General features: G+C 39.3%; 1 protein-coding gene across 3 annotated transcripts in view; it reads left to right on the top strand.

Annotated features, from left to right (window-relative positions):
* cacna2d1a (calcium voltage-gated channel auxiliary subunit alpha2delta 1a) overlaps positions 1-15,384 on the top strand; it is an 82,073-nt gene extending 66,689 nt beyond the window's left edge. For all 3 annotated transcript variants that reach the window (XM_088003433.1, XM_088003432.1, XM_014982418.2), the window contains 7 exons: positions 492-644; positions 1,662-1,714; positions 3,046-3,101; positions 3,871-3,997; positions 4,248-4,363; positions 4,922-5,004; positions 9,156-15,384. In XM_088003433.1, the coding sequence (XP_087859559.1) occupies positions 492-644; positions 1,662-1,714; positions 3,046-3,101; positions 3,871-3,997; positions 4,248-4,363; positions 4,922-5,004; positions 9,156-9,278 (711 nt within the window). In that variant the 3' untranslated portion in view covers positions 9,279-15,384. The remainder of the gene's footprint in view (positions 1-491; positions 645-1,661; positions 1,715-3,045; positions 3,102-3,870; positions 3,998-4,247; positions 4,364-4,921; positions 5,005-9,155) is intronic.

Below are 15,384 nucleotides of genomic sequence, written 5' to 3' on the forward strand. Positions count from 1 at the left end.
CAGAATTGTTAAACAACTGAACTGACAGGCAGGGTAAATTCAGTGATAATCAAGGAAGTATCCAAGAGAGTGATGATAACTCTGCAGAATATTCCCGTCCTGCACACCACAATCTGGAGTTCTTACTTGCAAAAAAACCTTCCTTAAAAGAAAGTAAAATGTGAAGAAGTTCATAGATCGTGAATTCTCGGTCTCAGTAAAGTCGAGTTTTTCTACAAGGTGTACTTTATAGGTGTTTTTCTCATTCCAAAACAATTTAATTGGCCTTTGTTTCTGAAATTGTTTTCCCCTATAAGTTTTGAGGTCACGCAGTCACACACCAGGAGACTTTGCCTCTGGGCCCGAGGCAAATTTTCAGTCTTCTACTCTGTTTTTGTTTGGAATCACGTTTCTTTTTAAAAAAAACTCCGTGCCATGAACCCTGCACTCTCCATCGAGAGCGAAGCGAATACCGAAAGGAAACCGCTTTCTCCCTCTTCCCAACTCTTTAGATCGGCTGTTTCTTTGGTGTCATCGACCCTGACCTCATGAGAACTCTGGTCAACTCGTCGCTGTTCACCGCCAAGAGCACCTACGACTACCAGTCTCTCTGCGAGCCCAAGAGAGACAGCAAAGCGGCTGCAGGCCTGCGCTCCATTTATGTGGTGAGTTACACAAGCCAGAGACCGTCCACGCAAAACACACGGGGCCGTGTTCACACCTTTCCGTATCCATACATGTTCTTTTTTACTAATTTGCATGCATGAACGGAGAGACGAATGTAAGCGTAGCTTATATTTGAACTTATATTTGCCCGCTCTCACACACACAAAGGTCATCAGTCGCCAGGGAGCCATAAATCTGGATATAGCAAATGGGGGGGGGGAGTGGAGAAACATGGTGAAAAGTGTTTGAGTGGGAGTTGCTGTTACAGTAACGAGATTAGGTGGTCTAATGTGCTTGAGTAACACATGGAGAAATGCAGAAACAGGTACCGCTTTACATCACTTCCAGAACGCGCAAATTGGGAGTGAAACGGCGCAGATTGCATGCAGAGATCACAGCGACGGACGAGGTTTCTCCGGGTGCTTCAAGGTTTAGACAAAAGCTGATTCCTGGGAAAGACAAAAAAAAAAAAAAAAAGTTAGTGTTTACCGTCCTCATCAATGGACAGATGAAAATGTGCAATTTCCCGTCCTGACCTAGAGTGTGTATGAAACACTCGATTGATCAGGATAGGATGAAAGGCATATTTAGTGATCAAAGGGGCCCCATCAGCGGCGGGTGATGCCTCTAACACGGTCGGTTTAAAAACTCCTAGATGACTCAACCTGCCATCAACTGGAGTGCAGGAGTACGGCGGCGACTCTCCAAAACAAGGCCCTCGCATGCTAACCCTAATCAAAGCAGCATGTTGGCTCTTTCCCTCAACCCATTGGCTACTTTGTTTTCTTGCCGGTGCTTTGTTTGCATATTTACTCGCGCATCTGTTCAGGAGAACTGCGCTCTAATTTCCTCAGAGAAGAGAAGAAAATAAAACTCTTTGGCAGGGCCTGTCGGTATTTGTGCCTTGTAAATCTGCGCAGCCACTGTGAAAATAAACAGGATGTGCCTAGGATGATTTGTTAAGCTCTTCATTCACTATCTGTTTTTTGATATTTGTTTCCCCGTGCCTCTTCTAGCCCACAATAGCAGATATATTGAATCTGGGATGGTGGGCGACAGCTGCAGCCTGGTGAGTCATTTTTAGTTTATTTTTCCCTAATATGGATACAATTAGATTCATCCTCCCCTCCGTCCCCCTTTTTTCATACAAATTCAAACATCTTAAAGCCAACATTGTAAATCCTTCAGTCCAGTTCTTAATGAAAAGCAGCCAAGGATTTGTTCCTCCAAATGCACATACAGTATAGCATCTGTTTCATAGATAAATTGTTCCCAAGATGGTTGACATTCCACAAAATCTTCCATTGATTTATGCTCCGTCCCACTGTCTTGATGTCATCACCAGCTTGTATTACAATATGTCCTGTAAAGCTGAATTTGAAGGCCACAGACAGTGCGGCTATATTCACGGCCAAAGCCTCACATTCATGTGTTTTTAATTAGAAAAAAGATGCAATTGGGCCTTTGAGTCAACTTTGTTGCTAGCTTGCAGTTTGGTTTGGACGACTTTTACTTGCGTGCAAAATTTTGTTGTGAATTTGCAGGTAAATCGCAACAAATAACCAAATCAAAAAGTAGAATGTCACGAAGTGGAACTTGCATGTAGAACGAAATTGTTCTATTATTATTATCTTTAGCTGTTAATTTTGATATCTATGGGCTTTCCAGCCAATAAAACCCCCAAATTCAGTTTCTCAAAAGATTTGATTTTGATATTACTAACTAAACCATATTAAAGCAGTGCATTAAAAGTATAGCTGTAAGGCCAAAGGAAAACACAAAAGAACAATGAAAAGCACATAATGAACAAATAACAAGGCCGGTAAGAATAAACTGATGAAAAATGTTTTTGGTCCTGATTTAAAGGAGCCATCAGTTTCTGCTCATTTCATGTTTTCAGGGGATTTATCCTGTAACTCAGGACCATGGAAACTAAATGCTGCCTCACCTGGTTTGTATTTGGCCCTGGGAACACAAAACAGGTCTCTGATAACCTGAGGGGGGTCCATATGGTTCATACTTGACCATCAATTGAGATGTATTGAGGCCTGCATTCAGAGCCTTACAAACCAACTTTATTATTTTACAAATAGTCGGTGCGGTGATTTAGGGGTTAGTAATCAGATTTTTTTTCCCCTGGTGGGGCCAGGACTCTTGGAGCAGCAATTAGAATGAGCTACAACTACCCAATTTTTATTTTATTTTTTATTAGTTGTTTTTTTTTTTTCCAATTATCTGTATGGACACCATTCCTAAAATATGTGTGTCCTATTTTGATAGGAAGCCCATTATTCTGGTGATACTTTTAAATTGGTGACATTGAGATGCACCTTTGAATTGGTTGAGATATTTCGATTGCTTAATATTCTGTGTCTTTTGAACTCTTGCCTTTGGATTTAGGTCAATTGTACAGCAGTTGCTGGTCAGCGTCACATTCCCAAATTTTCTGGATGCAGGTGAGTGCATTTGATTTAATCTTTAAGATGCTTTCTTAACTTTAAATCTGAGTTTTTGATTCATTAAAAGGGGCTTTGAAGCTTTAAGTTAGACTATGGCTCAGAACTCAACCGTCAGACGTAATTGGCTTGTAAAAGGGTCACGTATTGCTTTTGGACAAAAGAACTAATTGGCCTTAAACTTTTTTTTGCTGTTGAAAATAAACTTGGTAAACTCAATCAAACCCTCCCCTTGGGGTAGATTCAGTTGTCGCACATGCGAAGCAGAGATACATGAGGTGCCGGGTTTTGTGCGGATACAAGTGAAGTATCAGAAATGACAGATCGCAAACGACTTCAGAACAAAGCCCGGAGAGCAGGCTCGTCTGTTTTGTGATGAAGATGTTCCCTTGTTGGATTAATTCTCTTTCCTGCCATGTGGATCCAGTTTTGGTTTAATAAAACACAGTTTTGAAGTAAGTTTCCTGTTGCCACTTAAAATATGTGTCTCGACTGAATTTTACAAGCAGACGTGTGCAGGGAGCACATGTTTTTATTTTGTTTTTTGTTTTTTTGCAGGCATAATTTTGGTTTCAGAAAAAGGGAGCGTATTTGTCCATAGAAAATAACATATTGGCTACAGGAATCAGAATTTGCAGACCCGTCTTCAGTCTGCTGGTTGAAAGTCTGTCTGCACATATGTGTTGTTATCTAAGTTGATTATATTGCTGTAATTTTTTAATCATACCAATAAAGTCCAATCTCTACACGCTTTCAAATCACCCGGCAGCTGAAACGGACGATCAAGTGTCGGATGCGATGTCTAAGGAGGTGTGCATCACAGAGCAAACGCAGTACTTCTTTGAGAACAATGAGTCATCCTTTGGAGGCTTATTTGAGTGTGCAAACTCCACCAGGTAAAGTGCGTCACACAACGTATCCTAGGTTTATTTTTATCCATGATGTTGTTGTTTTGAGTTGCAATCAGTTCTAGTAGTGTTAGTCCCGCAAGGCGCCATTCCTGCATCTTCCTCTGTATCCGTTTTGGGTTAAATATTCCACTTCCCACATCTCCTGTGAGGATGTTTGAGTGAGACTGTGTCTTTCCTGGACTTAAGTTGAAAAAAGTGCTCTCATCTCTCTTCTGTGTGTCTTCTCTTTTTCTAGGCAATACCTCGCTGAGAAGGTGCCAAATACAAACCTGGTCTTAATCATTAGCGACAGACAACAAGGCAACAGCCAGTCATGTGGATTGGGGCCGTTAGTGCAGGATGAAAAGCAGTGTATCCTTTAAAAAAAAAAAAAAAGAAAAAAAAACTTTATACGGCAGAGTGTGTGTGCATTTAATTCAGTGGGCAGGTGTTTGAGAAAAACTTGTGCAAAGACGGCCGTGTTTGGATGCAGTTATGAATTAGCAGACTCGGCGACCGTAATAAGAGCAATAATTTCCCGCCACAACTGACTTTTCCAAATTAGCACAAACTTCCCATTGGCCTGCTTTGTGTCTTTGTCTGTGAAGCACATGGCCGAGGGATCAGTCTGCCAAGTAGCTTACAAACAAATCTAAGATGATCTTTCAAACACTCCAGCCTGCATTCAATTATGGAAGGAGCTTCTTGGAAAACCCAATAGAGTTGAAAACGGCTGCCACGTCATGGAGATATTGAGCAATGTGCTCAAAATCCATGTTTTAAATATTTAATGTTCTTTCAGGTTATTTGGTTTGTAGCGACGTCTGCTGCAATCACAGCTTTCCATATGAAGAGAATGGATTTTTTTTTTTTTTTTTTTGCTGAATCACTCTTTAGCTGTTATGGTTTCTTATATCTTGACTCTCTTAGCTGCTGGGCCGGATCCTTGTGAAATGGCTCTCAGTCCTCGCTACAGGAAAGGCCCAATAGTTTGCTTTGATAAAACTGAGCACGTAAGTTATTTTTATTATCTTTTTTTCTTGAGATCACTGACAAATGTTTGTTTTTTTTTCTTCAAAAGTATTGATTTTCTGTAAATTTTTCCTCGACGTGCACAATTTCCAAAGAGAAAGTTCGTAAGAAGGACAATCTTTAGAAGAATGGCACACGGCGATTGTTTTTGTTTCTCTTGTTTTATTGAAGTTTTTCCTTCGTTTTTAATGGCACACATTTCGAAATAGCTTAAACAGCGGTGTTCTGTAAACGGTGGGTTTATAGCTGTCTGATGCTGCAGGAAATAGGACATATGAGGGCAGTTAAGGTAAATCAAGACCTATGGTGAGTTTGTGAGCTGTTGAAAGACACTAGAACTTGCCACAGAGTTGAGTGGAAGTGCAGGTCCAGGTGATAACTCCCGGTGAGTAGTTCTGCAGTTTCCCAGTTTCAAATTTGTAATTTCATCCGCAGCTGATTCATAGATGTTAGAAACTCTCATTGAAACATTGGAAATAGAAATTGAAAAGATACACATTACAGTTCTTGCATCAACTTTGTTCATCTAGTTTGTCCTCCATGCATTCAAGTTATCAGAGATTGATTATATAAGTTAAACATGCAAAAATCAAGTTTGTTCCTCTATTCATCCTACCATCATCAATCTGTTGGTTGCTTCGTCCATCCATCCACACACCACTTTTATTTCAGGCATTTTTATATACAAGTTGCTTATTTAAAGGCTTACAATTGTAGGAATATGTCACATAGAAAAAAATGTCTTCTTCCTCTTTATTTTTATGCTTTAGATGAGTAAAAATCAGCTCAGTAAAAGATTTTTAGCTCACTAAAAAAGAAATTAAGCCTAAAGGGGCTTTGGTTTAAAATGGACTGAGAATTCTGGGGGTTTTTTAAGTCTGTAAAAGTGTGTAATCTTGACATGACGAGGTATAGGAACCCTAATATAGACAAAAGTAAAAAAAAATAAAAATACTGTTGCCTTTTTGACTTTCCACCCCCCCAAAAATGAAAAGAATAGCAACAAATTAGAGAGAACGAACTAAATTCCAGAATAATGTTTTTTACTGGAAAAGAAGAAATTCCCCAAGTTACGTTTTTGCTGAGTATATCGTGGAAGAATCCCACCCGTGGCAGCATTCAGTCACTAATATCTCTACCTGGTGCACGTCACACTTCCTTGTTTCCCTAAAGAGAGGTCCGTGTGAAGGTCTCCCATGCAGAGACAGTCGGATGTTCTAGGAATGAATGAATATCTAGGCCAAAAAAACATTTTTTCTGAGCTGCACAGAGTCTTAGCGTGTGAAACCTCAAGGCCGGAGCGCTCCGTTTATTTTGATTCTATAGTCCTTTTTCCAGTGTCAGTTTGACATTCTCACAAATGATCTCCTACGCCTGCTTTGTCTCTCTCACTCACACAAATGCAAACACTCACCCACGCACTAACTCTTATTGCCTCTTAATTGAACGCATCTGACTTTCTTTTTTTTTTTGATATGCTTCTTTCACTCTGGAGTTTTTTTCTGCTTATGTTTGATTTCTAACTTTGACCTTTTGCTGTATGATTCACGTTCTCTGCTTTCTCTCTGTCCTGCTTTGTGATTGTCTGTTGATGGTTAGGATGAGGCCATGTGCCGAAGGAGCGCTGGCTCCCCATTGGCTTCCTCTCTGCTCATGTTACTGCTGCCACTGTTCATGTGCTGTCTCGGGTCAGTCGCGTAAAGCAAGTTCTTTGTCTCTCATGAACGTCCTGTTATTTTCCGACACTGAACCCAACCGTTTTTGGCTTTCGTGTCGTGTAGTCTTGTTTCCAGTCCTCAGTTTGTTTTCCTACCCTTATCTCCTCTCCTGCTTTTTTCAAATAGCCACTCCATTCCATGACTTCATGCCTTTTTCCATTGTTTTCCCACACTTGTCCTCATCGCCTGTCACTCGCTCATATTATACTACTGTCTGACTTCACCTCCCTGTCTCTGTCTGTCTCTCCTCAATATGTTCCCCATCTCACCTGACTTTGAACTGCGCACCATGCTCTTTGTATCTTTCCTCATCTATCATTATCTGTCTCGAGATGCAGAGACTCCTGCGCCTCTAGTGACTCTTGACGTACCCAGACACCAGCAGAAACAGATCACTCACCTCTCATTTGCATCCAGATATTCATGCGACTCTCTTAATGTTTCTCGACTTGGTTTCCATTTGCCAAAAAGCTTCCAAATTTGCTTTCACCGTGGTATGCCTACAGATCGAGTAGTTTGAAAGAAGTACTTACACGCCTTTGATAGAGCTTAGAGGTATGACGTACAGTTTTTCACGTTTTCAGATTCAGGTTCAACATTTTTGTTTCATGTTTTACTTGTCCTCCTCAATGCACTGCCTCTGATTAGAATTATAAAACTGATACTTTTCTAATTCCCTATAGACAGAAAGTTTGTCTATCGGGAACATAAGGAGGTTCAGTCTCAAGTTGCGGTATTTAATTTCAACCTTATTTATAATGGCGCCTAAGCTAGCATTTGTTTAGCATATTTGCTTACACAGTAAAAGTAGTGAACTGGTGTCTTAACTCACAAATCCCCATCATCTTGAACGTTTTTTATTGTTAAAAGCTACCAAAGAAATTTAAAGAACCAATGAGAACAATGTCGGAAGCTGTTGGAGAGGAAATGCCTGCAAACATTTAGCCTTTGGCAGAAACACGTTTAGAACGCTCACTCTGTCCCAGGTAGGTGTCGTTACACAAGTGATGTCATTGATACAAGTTGTGATTTGTATGGCTCAGGGGTAACTGTAGGACGTCACACTCATTCATGATTTGTGTCACTCCACCAAAATCCTCGTTTGTCTGCAACGTTCTCCAGTCCCCGAAGGCTGGTGTCCTGTGACTTTTGGATCCTAACACATCTCTAACACACCTGAATCAAAAGGCTGAAGTACCGCCTTGGTATCTCAGCAATTTTTACAAAGTCTTGGTCACAAGACTTTGTGAAACAAGGCTTCAGGTTAATGAAATGCATTCATTAACAAAAATGAATGCATTTTTGTTAATGACAGAAGGAGCATCCAAACGTTGCAGGATACCGGCCGTCAACGGCAGGAGTTGCAGACCCCTGGTCTACATCCGCAACAGCTCCTCAGTCCTACAGTCCCACGGCTTTTCTTTTTGTTTTTTTCTGCTACATCACACGTGAAAACATTTTAAATACCGTATTTTCCGCACTATAAGGCGCACCTTCAAGGTCCTCAAAAGTCGACAGTGCGCCTTATAATCCGGTGCGCCTTATATATGGACCAATATTGAGCCACAACAGGTCATGCAACTACGGCAAGCAGCCGCCGGTAGAAGAAGAAGCACGCGGTGCATGCTGGGATAGTTGTCAGAACGCTGGTTTGTGATCTTTTAATGAAGTTTGACTGACCTATCTACCTACCGACCGTCTAGAATCAGGTCGTCTGCAGGTCATTTAGCACCGCGTTCTCCACAAACATGCTGTGCGCGAACGGAGAAGGGTGAACATCGTCCGGCCACGCCCCGGCCCAGTCGCGGAAGGCTCTCCTCGCCGACCGGAGACGGACTGTTTTGTTGACATTCCGTTTAGTGCAGCTCCATCTAGTGGATGCATAATGTAACTCCAGCCTCTACTGTAGCGTCTATTCTACGCGCCTTATAATGCGGTGTGCCTTATATATGAAAAAAGTTTTAAAATCAGCCATTCATTGAAGGTGCGCCTTATAATCCGGTGCGCCGTATAGTGCGGAAAATACGGTAACCCAACGACTTATTGAGTGATGATCAGCGTGATGAAGTAGTCAAACATATAAGAACTCAGGAAAGTGTGCTCTTAAGAACATGGATGACAACCCAGGAATTATAGTCTACAATTGTTACATTGGCACAATGGAAATTTGCCAATGAAATATGGCAAATAGTGACGATTCTCCAGATTCATTATATATTCAGTTTAGCTTTACAGCTGCAGATTTACTGTTTACTGGCTACAATGTTGGAATTTGAGTTCATCCACTCCAAGTTATAGTTACCACTCCTTCACTGTACAGCAATAGCTTGAAAGTGTGATTCAACACAGCAAGTTTAAACAGTTATTTTATAACGTTATAAGTTTTTTTTTCTTCTTCTTCTTCTTCCTCCCAGGAGGAGGACCCAGACTGTGGCGGGGTGTCCGGCCTGACCCCCTCGCTTTGGCTGATGGTGGTCATTCAGGTGGTGTCGCTCTGGGCTGTGACTGATTCCAGGCACCATGCCATCCCATCATGACCTCAGAAAAACATGATCTCTAGCCTCCCTCCAGATCAACAACAACATGGCTACCAGCATCCAGAGCTGCCACCCAAAGCAAACAGCCGCTCGAAACAAACAAAAAAAAGAATAAATAAATAAAAAGAAGAAGAGACTGAAGTTATTTTTGTTTTCAGGGTGTTCTCAAAGTGTCTTCATTTGGGTGATGTGGACGAAAACATTTACCAGAGGACAAAGGGTAAAGGGATTGGACGTCAACTATGACTCTCGTTTCTTCTCCTGAGAAATGAAGAGATTCACCGTGATCGCCAATTTTCAAAACACAATCTGTTTGTCTCTGAAAGAGATCGTTTCAAGCATTGGTTCAGTGGCATAACTGTTGGCATACATCGTGAGTGGAGTGGCTTGACTATTAAAGATGCCGAGAAGAATATTACCCTTAGAGAGAATAAACGTTAAGAAATGACTTGCAGTACTTAGTTTTTATTCTGGTTTTCAACTTTCTACAGTAGAAGCAAAGTCGTACATATATTTTTTTTATTATTGTCCTAGAGATACTTCAAGAGAATCCCACATTTCCACGGTGTCTCTTACAGTCCGACGTTCTTTTGCTGGCATAACCCGTCTCCCGAGCGGAAACTATATCCTTAGCGACATTCATTCACAGAAGCCAACTCTTGTACTGCCGCAGAGAGCGCTTGTTTATGGGTGTGGAGTTTTAACGTTCGAGTTAATTTTTGAAATTAGCTCTGGAGTTACGTGTTTGAATTTTCTGCCTTGGTTTTTGCTTTGTTTTTAGGATTGTTCCAGGGTAATCTTTGCCATTGCGCACATTAAACCAATCAGGAGACGTCCGGCTTGTGTCCTCTGAGGCTCAGTGGACAAAATGTCTAGTGCCATGTGGACTGCGTGACTCTGACAAACCCTCTGTAGACTGTAGCTGCTAAATGGAGTGTACTGTTGGTTATTTGAGTGAAGTGTCTGTACAGGGTTGATGCATTAAAGAATCTGAATGAGGTGTAAGTGACATTTTCTGTGGTCATGAGGGGTACATTTATTTATTTTTTGCTGTCACTGTATAATTTTACTGTCTGAATTTAAATTCAAGTGCATTTGGTCTCCAGTTATTTAACAGCCCTGTTTCCAAAACTGATCCCTCCCTGGAAATTCAATGGAGGACAGAAAAAAAAAAAGAAGTCTTAAATTGTTCTGGGTTCTTTTTTTTAATGTTTGAAAGTTGCAAATGTTTCTCAGAGGTAGCAAGAGTTCTGCATTCAGAAACAGAGCAACACTTCCAACTGTCCAGAAAATGTTTTTTTTAAGAAAGGCAAAGTAAGTTCACTTTGATTATTAACATAGCTACCACTTAATGAACCATGTTTTAATTTAGGTTTGTCAGGAGTTTAGCAATTGGTCCATTTAACAGATTAAATTGAGTATTCTAATAATTTGCTTGTTGCTTGTAGTTACATGCTGTTTCTGTTTCTTTAAATTGCCTACAGTGCATCAGCATTCTTAATCCTTTTGATTGCTCCTTTCATTTTTTTCAAAAACGAGCTGCTGCTGTTTAGGATATTTTAGTTTTTTTGTGCCTTGTTCTTACATTTGTTACATGCCCCGTCAAATTTCTTGTACGCCTCGAACTTTGGTTTTCACCTACAGATATCGCATTAGTGTTCTGAATACTTATGGAGATACATTTAGTTTTGTGAAGAAACGTTTTGTTTCTGCTTCCTTCCACCTCATCTGTACGCTACTTTACAGTGGCACGTCAAATAAATTCACAATCGGATACATAGATGTTTGTGATTTGCACTGTGACGAAATGTGGCAAAATTCAAGGCTCATAAATACATTTTCCAGACACCGAGTATATGCAAAATACAACCATATATTTAAAAACAAATGTTTGATTGAGGTCACTGTAAAAGTAAACAGAAGCATGATCTTATTTTCTTTTTAGAAGAATTTATTAATTTCATGAATGCACTAGTTGATCAAAAAACTGCTTCCAAGCCAAACAAATCTGCCAGCTTCTCGAGTGGAAACAAATCAAGTGTCGGCCTTTGAGAGCCACATTGGAAATCTGGGCTTCCCACAAGTCTAAGCGTGTCGGAAATGATTTGTTTTTGGTTGCTAATTTATCTATTTGTAACATCGGGAGGATTTGTGGAATATGCCCCAAACGGGCTGGAAGTCATGCATCATAACCAAGCTTCAAATTCTCCGCATGAAAGCGTTCTTTTTAAAGAAAAAAGAAAAAAAACTTCACTTGATACTTATCCATTGCTTTACTTGCAGTTTGAGAATCAGGAATTTGTTGATGTCCCTGCGGAACTGATGCATATAAAATAACTGACGCTGCCAGTGTGGTTACATTTGAAAATGATCCCTCCTGTTGACATTTTACATCAGATATTCTGTTAGAAACAGAATCTGATTACGTTGTAAAATATCCACTCTGGGGGGGGAAAAACTTAAAAAAAACAACGGTTTGTCATGCACTTGAAACAAAGCCAGGGTATCTGTGTGCAAGTATAAGTTTATGTTCCGATGCGTGTGTGCAGTAATCATTTTTATGTGCTGATCTAAAAAAAAAAAAAAAGTTAGACAATTTGCTTTGTTTCATAATTAATCATGAGCATCTTTTGATTTTCAGTCAAAACTTCATAAGCAAGGATTTCATTTCTGTGTGACAAACATTTTGTTGGCGGCAGATGAGTAAGATTTTGGCATTATCATAAAACCAAAACTCGTATAATCATCCACTTTAAAGGCTGTTTGAGGTGCACTTTTGATCCTGAAGGCATTCTCTGTAACTTTAGCCTTCTAACAACAGCAGTGTGGTTACAATTGTATCTATTCACCTCTTCAACTATCAGGAAGTGCCATATAGTTGAACTTGTATTCTCTTGTGGAGAACCTGTTATGATATAGCTTTTATGCAATGTTACTGAGGCACGACTCAAGTATCTGAAATTATATCCCTGTGCTGCATGGAGATGGCTGATAAAATCCGGTGTGCTTCTGCTGTTTTAAAATGTGTAGCCTTGGAAAAGCATTATATCGTTGTTGTCGAGCATTTATCCACTGTATAACAAGATATGATCAGCTAATACTGCCCTCCTGTTGAGGAGACAGCATTTGGCTTTACTGCATACAAAAAAAAAAATCCTGACTAATGACGTTTAGATGCACTGTTCAATCAAACTGACCGATACCTTCCATGATTGATACACCATACCAGTGATTTAGCCCATTTTCTACAAACTAGAAATTGAGCAATTGTTTCTCAGATATAAAATGGTAGCTATCTAAAGGTTTTCTTGTGATTTATTTCTTAAACTTGGGTAAGCGCTGATGGGTTTCCCTCCATTACAAGTGAAACCCTCAAGACAAAAACTTCATGATACCATATGACTAGTTTTTAGCATCACTATGAAGTTTAAAGTTCTGGTAGAAGCACTGTTTCAGTGCTAACTTGTTTACATGCTCTGGCTAACATGCTAATCTGCAATGGAGAACATGCTTAACTATACCATTAAAAAAAAAAAACTAGCATAAAAGCAAAATTGCTACTTTGCTTTTATGTAATAGTTTGCTATGTTGCGCTTTTTAAATTAACTTAACGTTGTACATATTTTTTGTTTTGTTTTTTAGCTAGCAACTAGCTAATCAACTAGCTGTCAAGCTACAGCTAGTTAGCTGTAGCTTGACAGCTACAGCTAACTAGCTGTTAGCTACAGCTAGTAGCTGTAGCTAGTAGCTACAATTTGAGCTACACCGATTTGAGCTTTGGTGTAGCTCAAATTGCACAAATTTGAGCTACACCATTAACTTAAAATTTAAACAAATATGAGGAGTTTTGTCTTTTCATGGCTGTGTTGAAAACAATAGCGGTGCAGATTAAAAAAAAGGTTTAATTTTGCTTTGGTTCTTTTCTAAAAGGCTATGGAAGACTGGAAACTTGTTTTATGTTTTGCCTTGTAATAAATATTACAGTTAATATTTAATATTACAGTTAATATTTAGCTGTAAACATTTCCTGACAACTCCTTCGGACTTCTCAAGCATGGTGTTAAACTTCTACCACCTCCTAATACAGCCTATTTATGTGATATTGACACAAAATCAGCAGAATCATACCTTCTGGACATGTTTGTTTTCTATTACATTGCTACACTCTCCAGTAAATGCTGTATAGAATTATATTTTCTACCCACTCAGATAAGAATCACCTTTGTTGATTTTCTTAAGTTTCCTGGCTTTACATACAGCTGTCTATTAAAGACTACCTCCTTTCTACCAAAGATGTCATAGTGCCAGTACCAGTGTGTACTCAGTCTTGCCTTAAAGTGTATTTTTAATTAGTCTGAATATCATATAGACTGAAAGTTTTGCGCTTTATCATGTAAACCTGCTCTTATCTGCCCCATTGCCCATGCCACTAATACACCAAATGACACTAAAACAAGCTTTCTAGTGTTGTGTTAATCCCTCAAATTTACTACAAGTAGACAGAGACATTGGACATTGCAGATTACAGATGTCTCTTGACAGGATTTACTTTATTCTCAAAAATGTAATTTTCAAGTTATGTGTAGTGTAGATATTTGCTGATAAGTCTTACTTTATGCAATTAACTTTAATTAAGCCCTGCTTCGTAGTGCAGTAAGGTGACACTTCATGTCATCCCAATAAGCCTGTATTGATTAGTGCTGTTTTTGTCCAAATGAAATTACTCCCTATGTTCTGGACAATTCAGTTTCCTCCGTTTCCTTTGACGTGACGAGATACGTCTCTGAGAAGAACCTCTTAAGTCTCGATGTCTATCTCTACGTGCATGCGGAGTAGTTTGCTGAAAGGCTACATTAATCTTAGCTTGTTTTTTTTTTTTTCATGTTTTGATATGACTAACCTATCAAAACGTTCTAGTGCTGTTGTAGTTAATTGTGTGCAGATAGAATTAAAAAAGCTTGCTCTCCTGCTTGGAGCCTTTCTTTGAACATTTTAAAATAAAAAACAATGACTTGTGTTTTGACTGCTCTCTGTAAACGCGTCTTCTGAGGAGCAGCATCTGACACAGACGCTGGAAGCTGCACAAATCAAAATAGTCTTTCACTATGGACATCATGATCAAGGGTGAAAATGTACATTTTATGGTGAAAGAAAAAATAACTAGCTTCCACAAAATAGCTTGGGCAACTTATAGTAAATTTAGCAAACCGCGTGCAAAAATAGGCTAGAATTTTAAGGAATTGCACAAATTTGAGCTACACCATTAACTTAAAATTTAAACAAATATGAGGAGTTTGGACAGGAACTCTGTTATAGATAATTTAATGTCTTAATATGACAAAGTATCATTCGAACGCTGACATTTGACCTTGACATGTTTTTGATGTTCATCTTATTCCCAACTACCGTGAAACCACAGGCTCTTGTCAACTTGCCTCCACAACACTTCCACATATAACAGACTGTTTTTGATTAAATACTATCCAAACAAATTCTATATTTAAAAAAAATTGTCAATTTATATTCTTCCATGTAGGAATAATAAACAAGACTCACATTCAGTACATTTAAAATAAAGTACGTACAAGTTGTAGGTATTGGGCTAAGAATGCTGGCATGGTTTGTCAAGTCATTTTTGGCAGGAAAACGATGTATTTATTAAATTAGTTTAGCTAAAATCAGATGCTGTCACCTCAGGAACAATATAAACTCAGTGTGGTATAAAATGTATCTGATTCTGTTGGTGCTCTCTATACAGATCATGTGGGTTTGCCTTCTTCCTTCTGGAATTTTGACGACTGCTTTGTGGATCGTTTTGTTTGCTTTCTGAGTTTTTTTGGGGGGGTTTTATCAATGTCTATTGTGCCATTTTATTCTTAGAGAATATTCTTGATGGATGGAGCCATCAAGTCACTCCCTGTGTGACTCAGCTTTGGCACTCGTGGACAAAGAGTCTCCGGCAACTGTACTTACGTTGTGGAGGTTGTTTCGAAAAAGAACATGTAAATCAAATGGGGGGGCGAGGGGTAAATGAACAAATTGAACATCCCGGGAGAGAAAAGTTGATGTCAAATGAGGTATATTCATAATAAAATTTTGCCATTAC

The sequence above is a fragment of the Poecilia mexicana genome, unplaced genomic scaffold (assembly GCF_051168715.1).
Source record: "Poecilia mexicana isolate PSO_F unplaced genomic scaffold, ASM5116871v1 scaffold_23, whole genome shotgun sequence".
Lineage (NCBI taxonomy): Eukaryota > Metazoa > Chordata > Actinopteri > Cyprinodontiformes > Poeciliidae > Poecilia > Poecilia mexicana.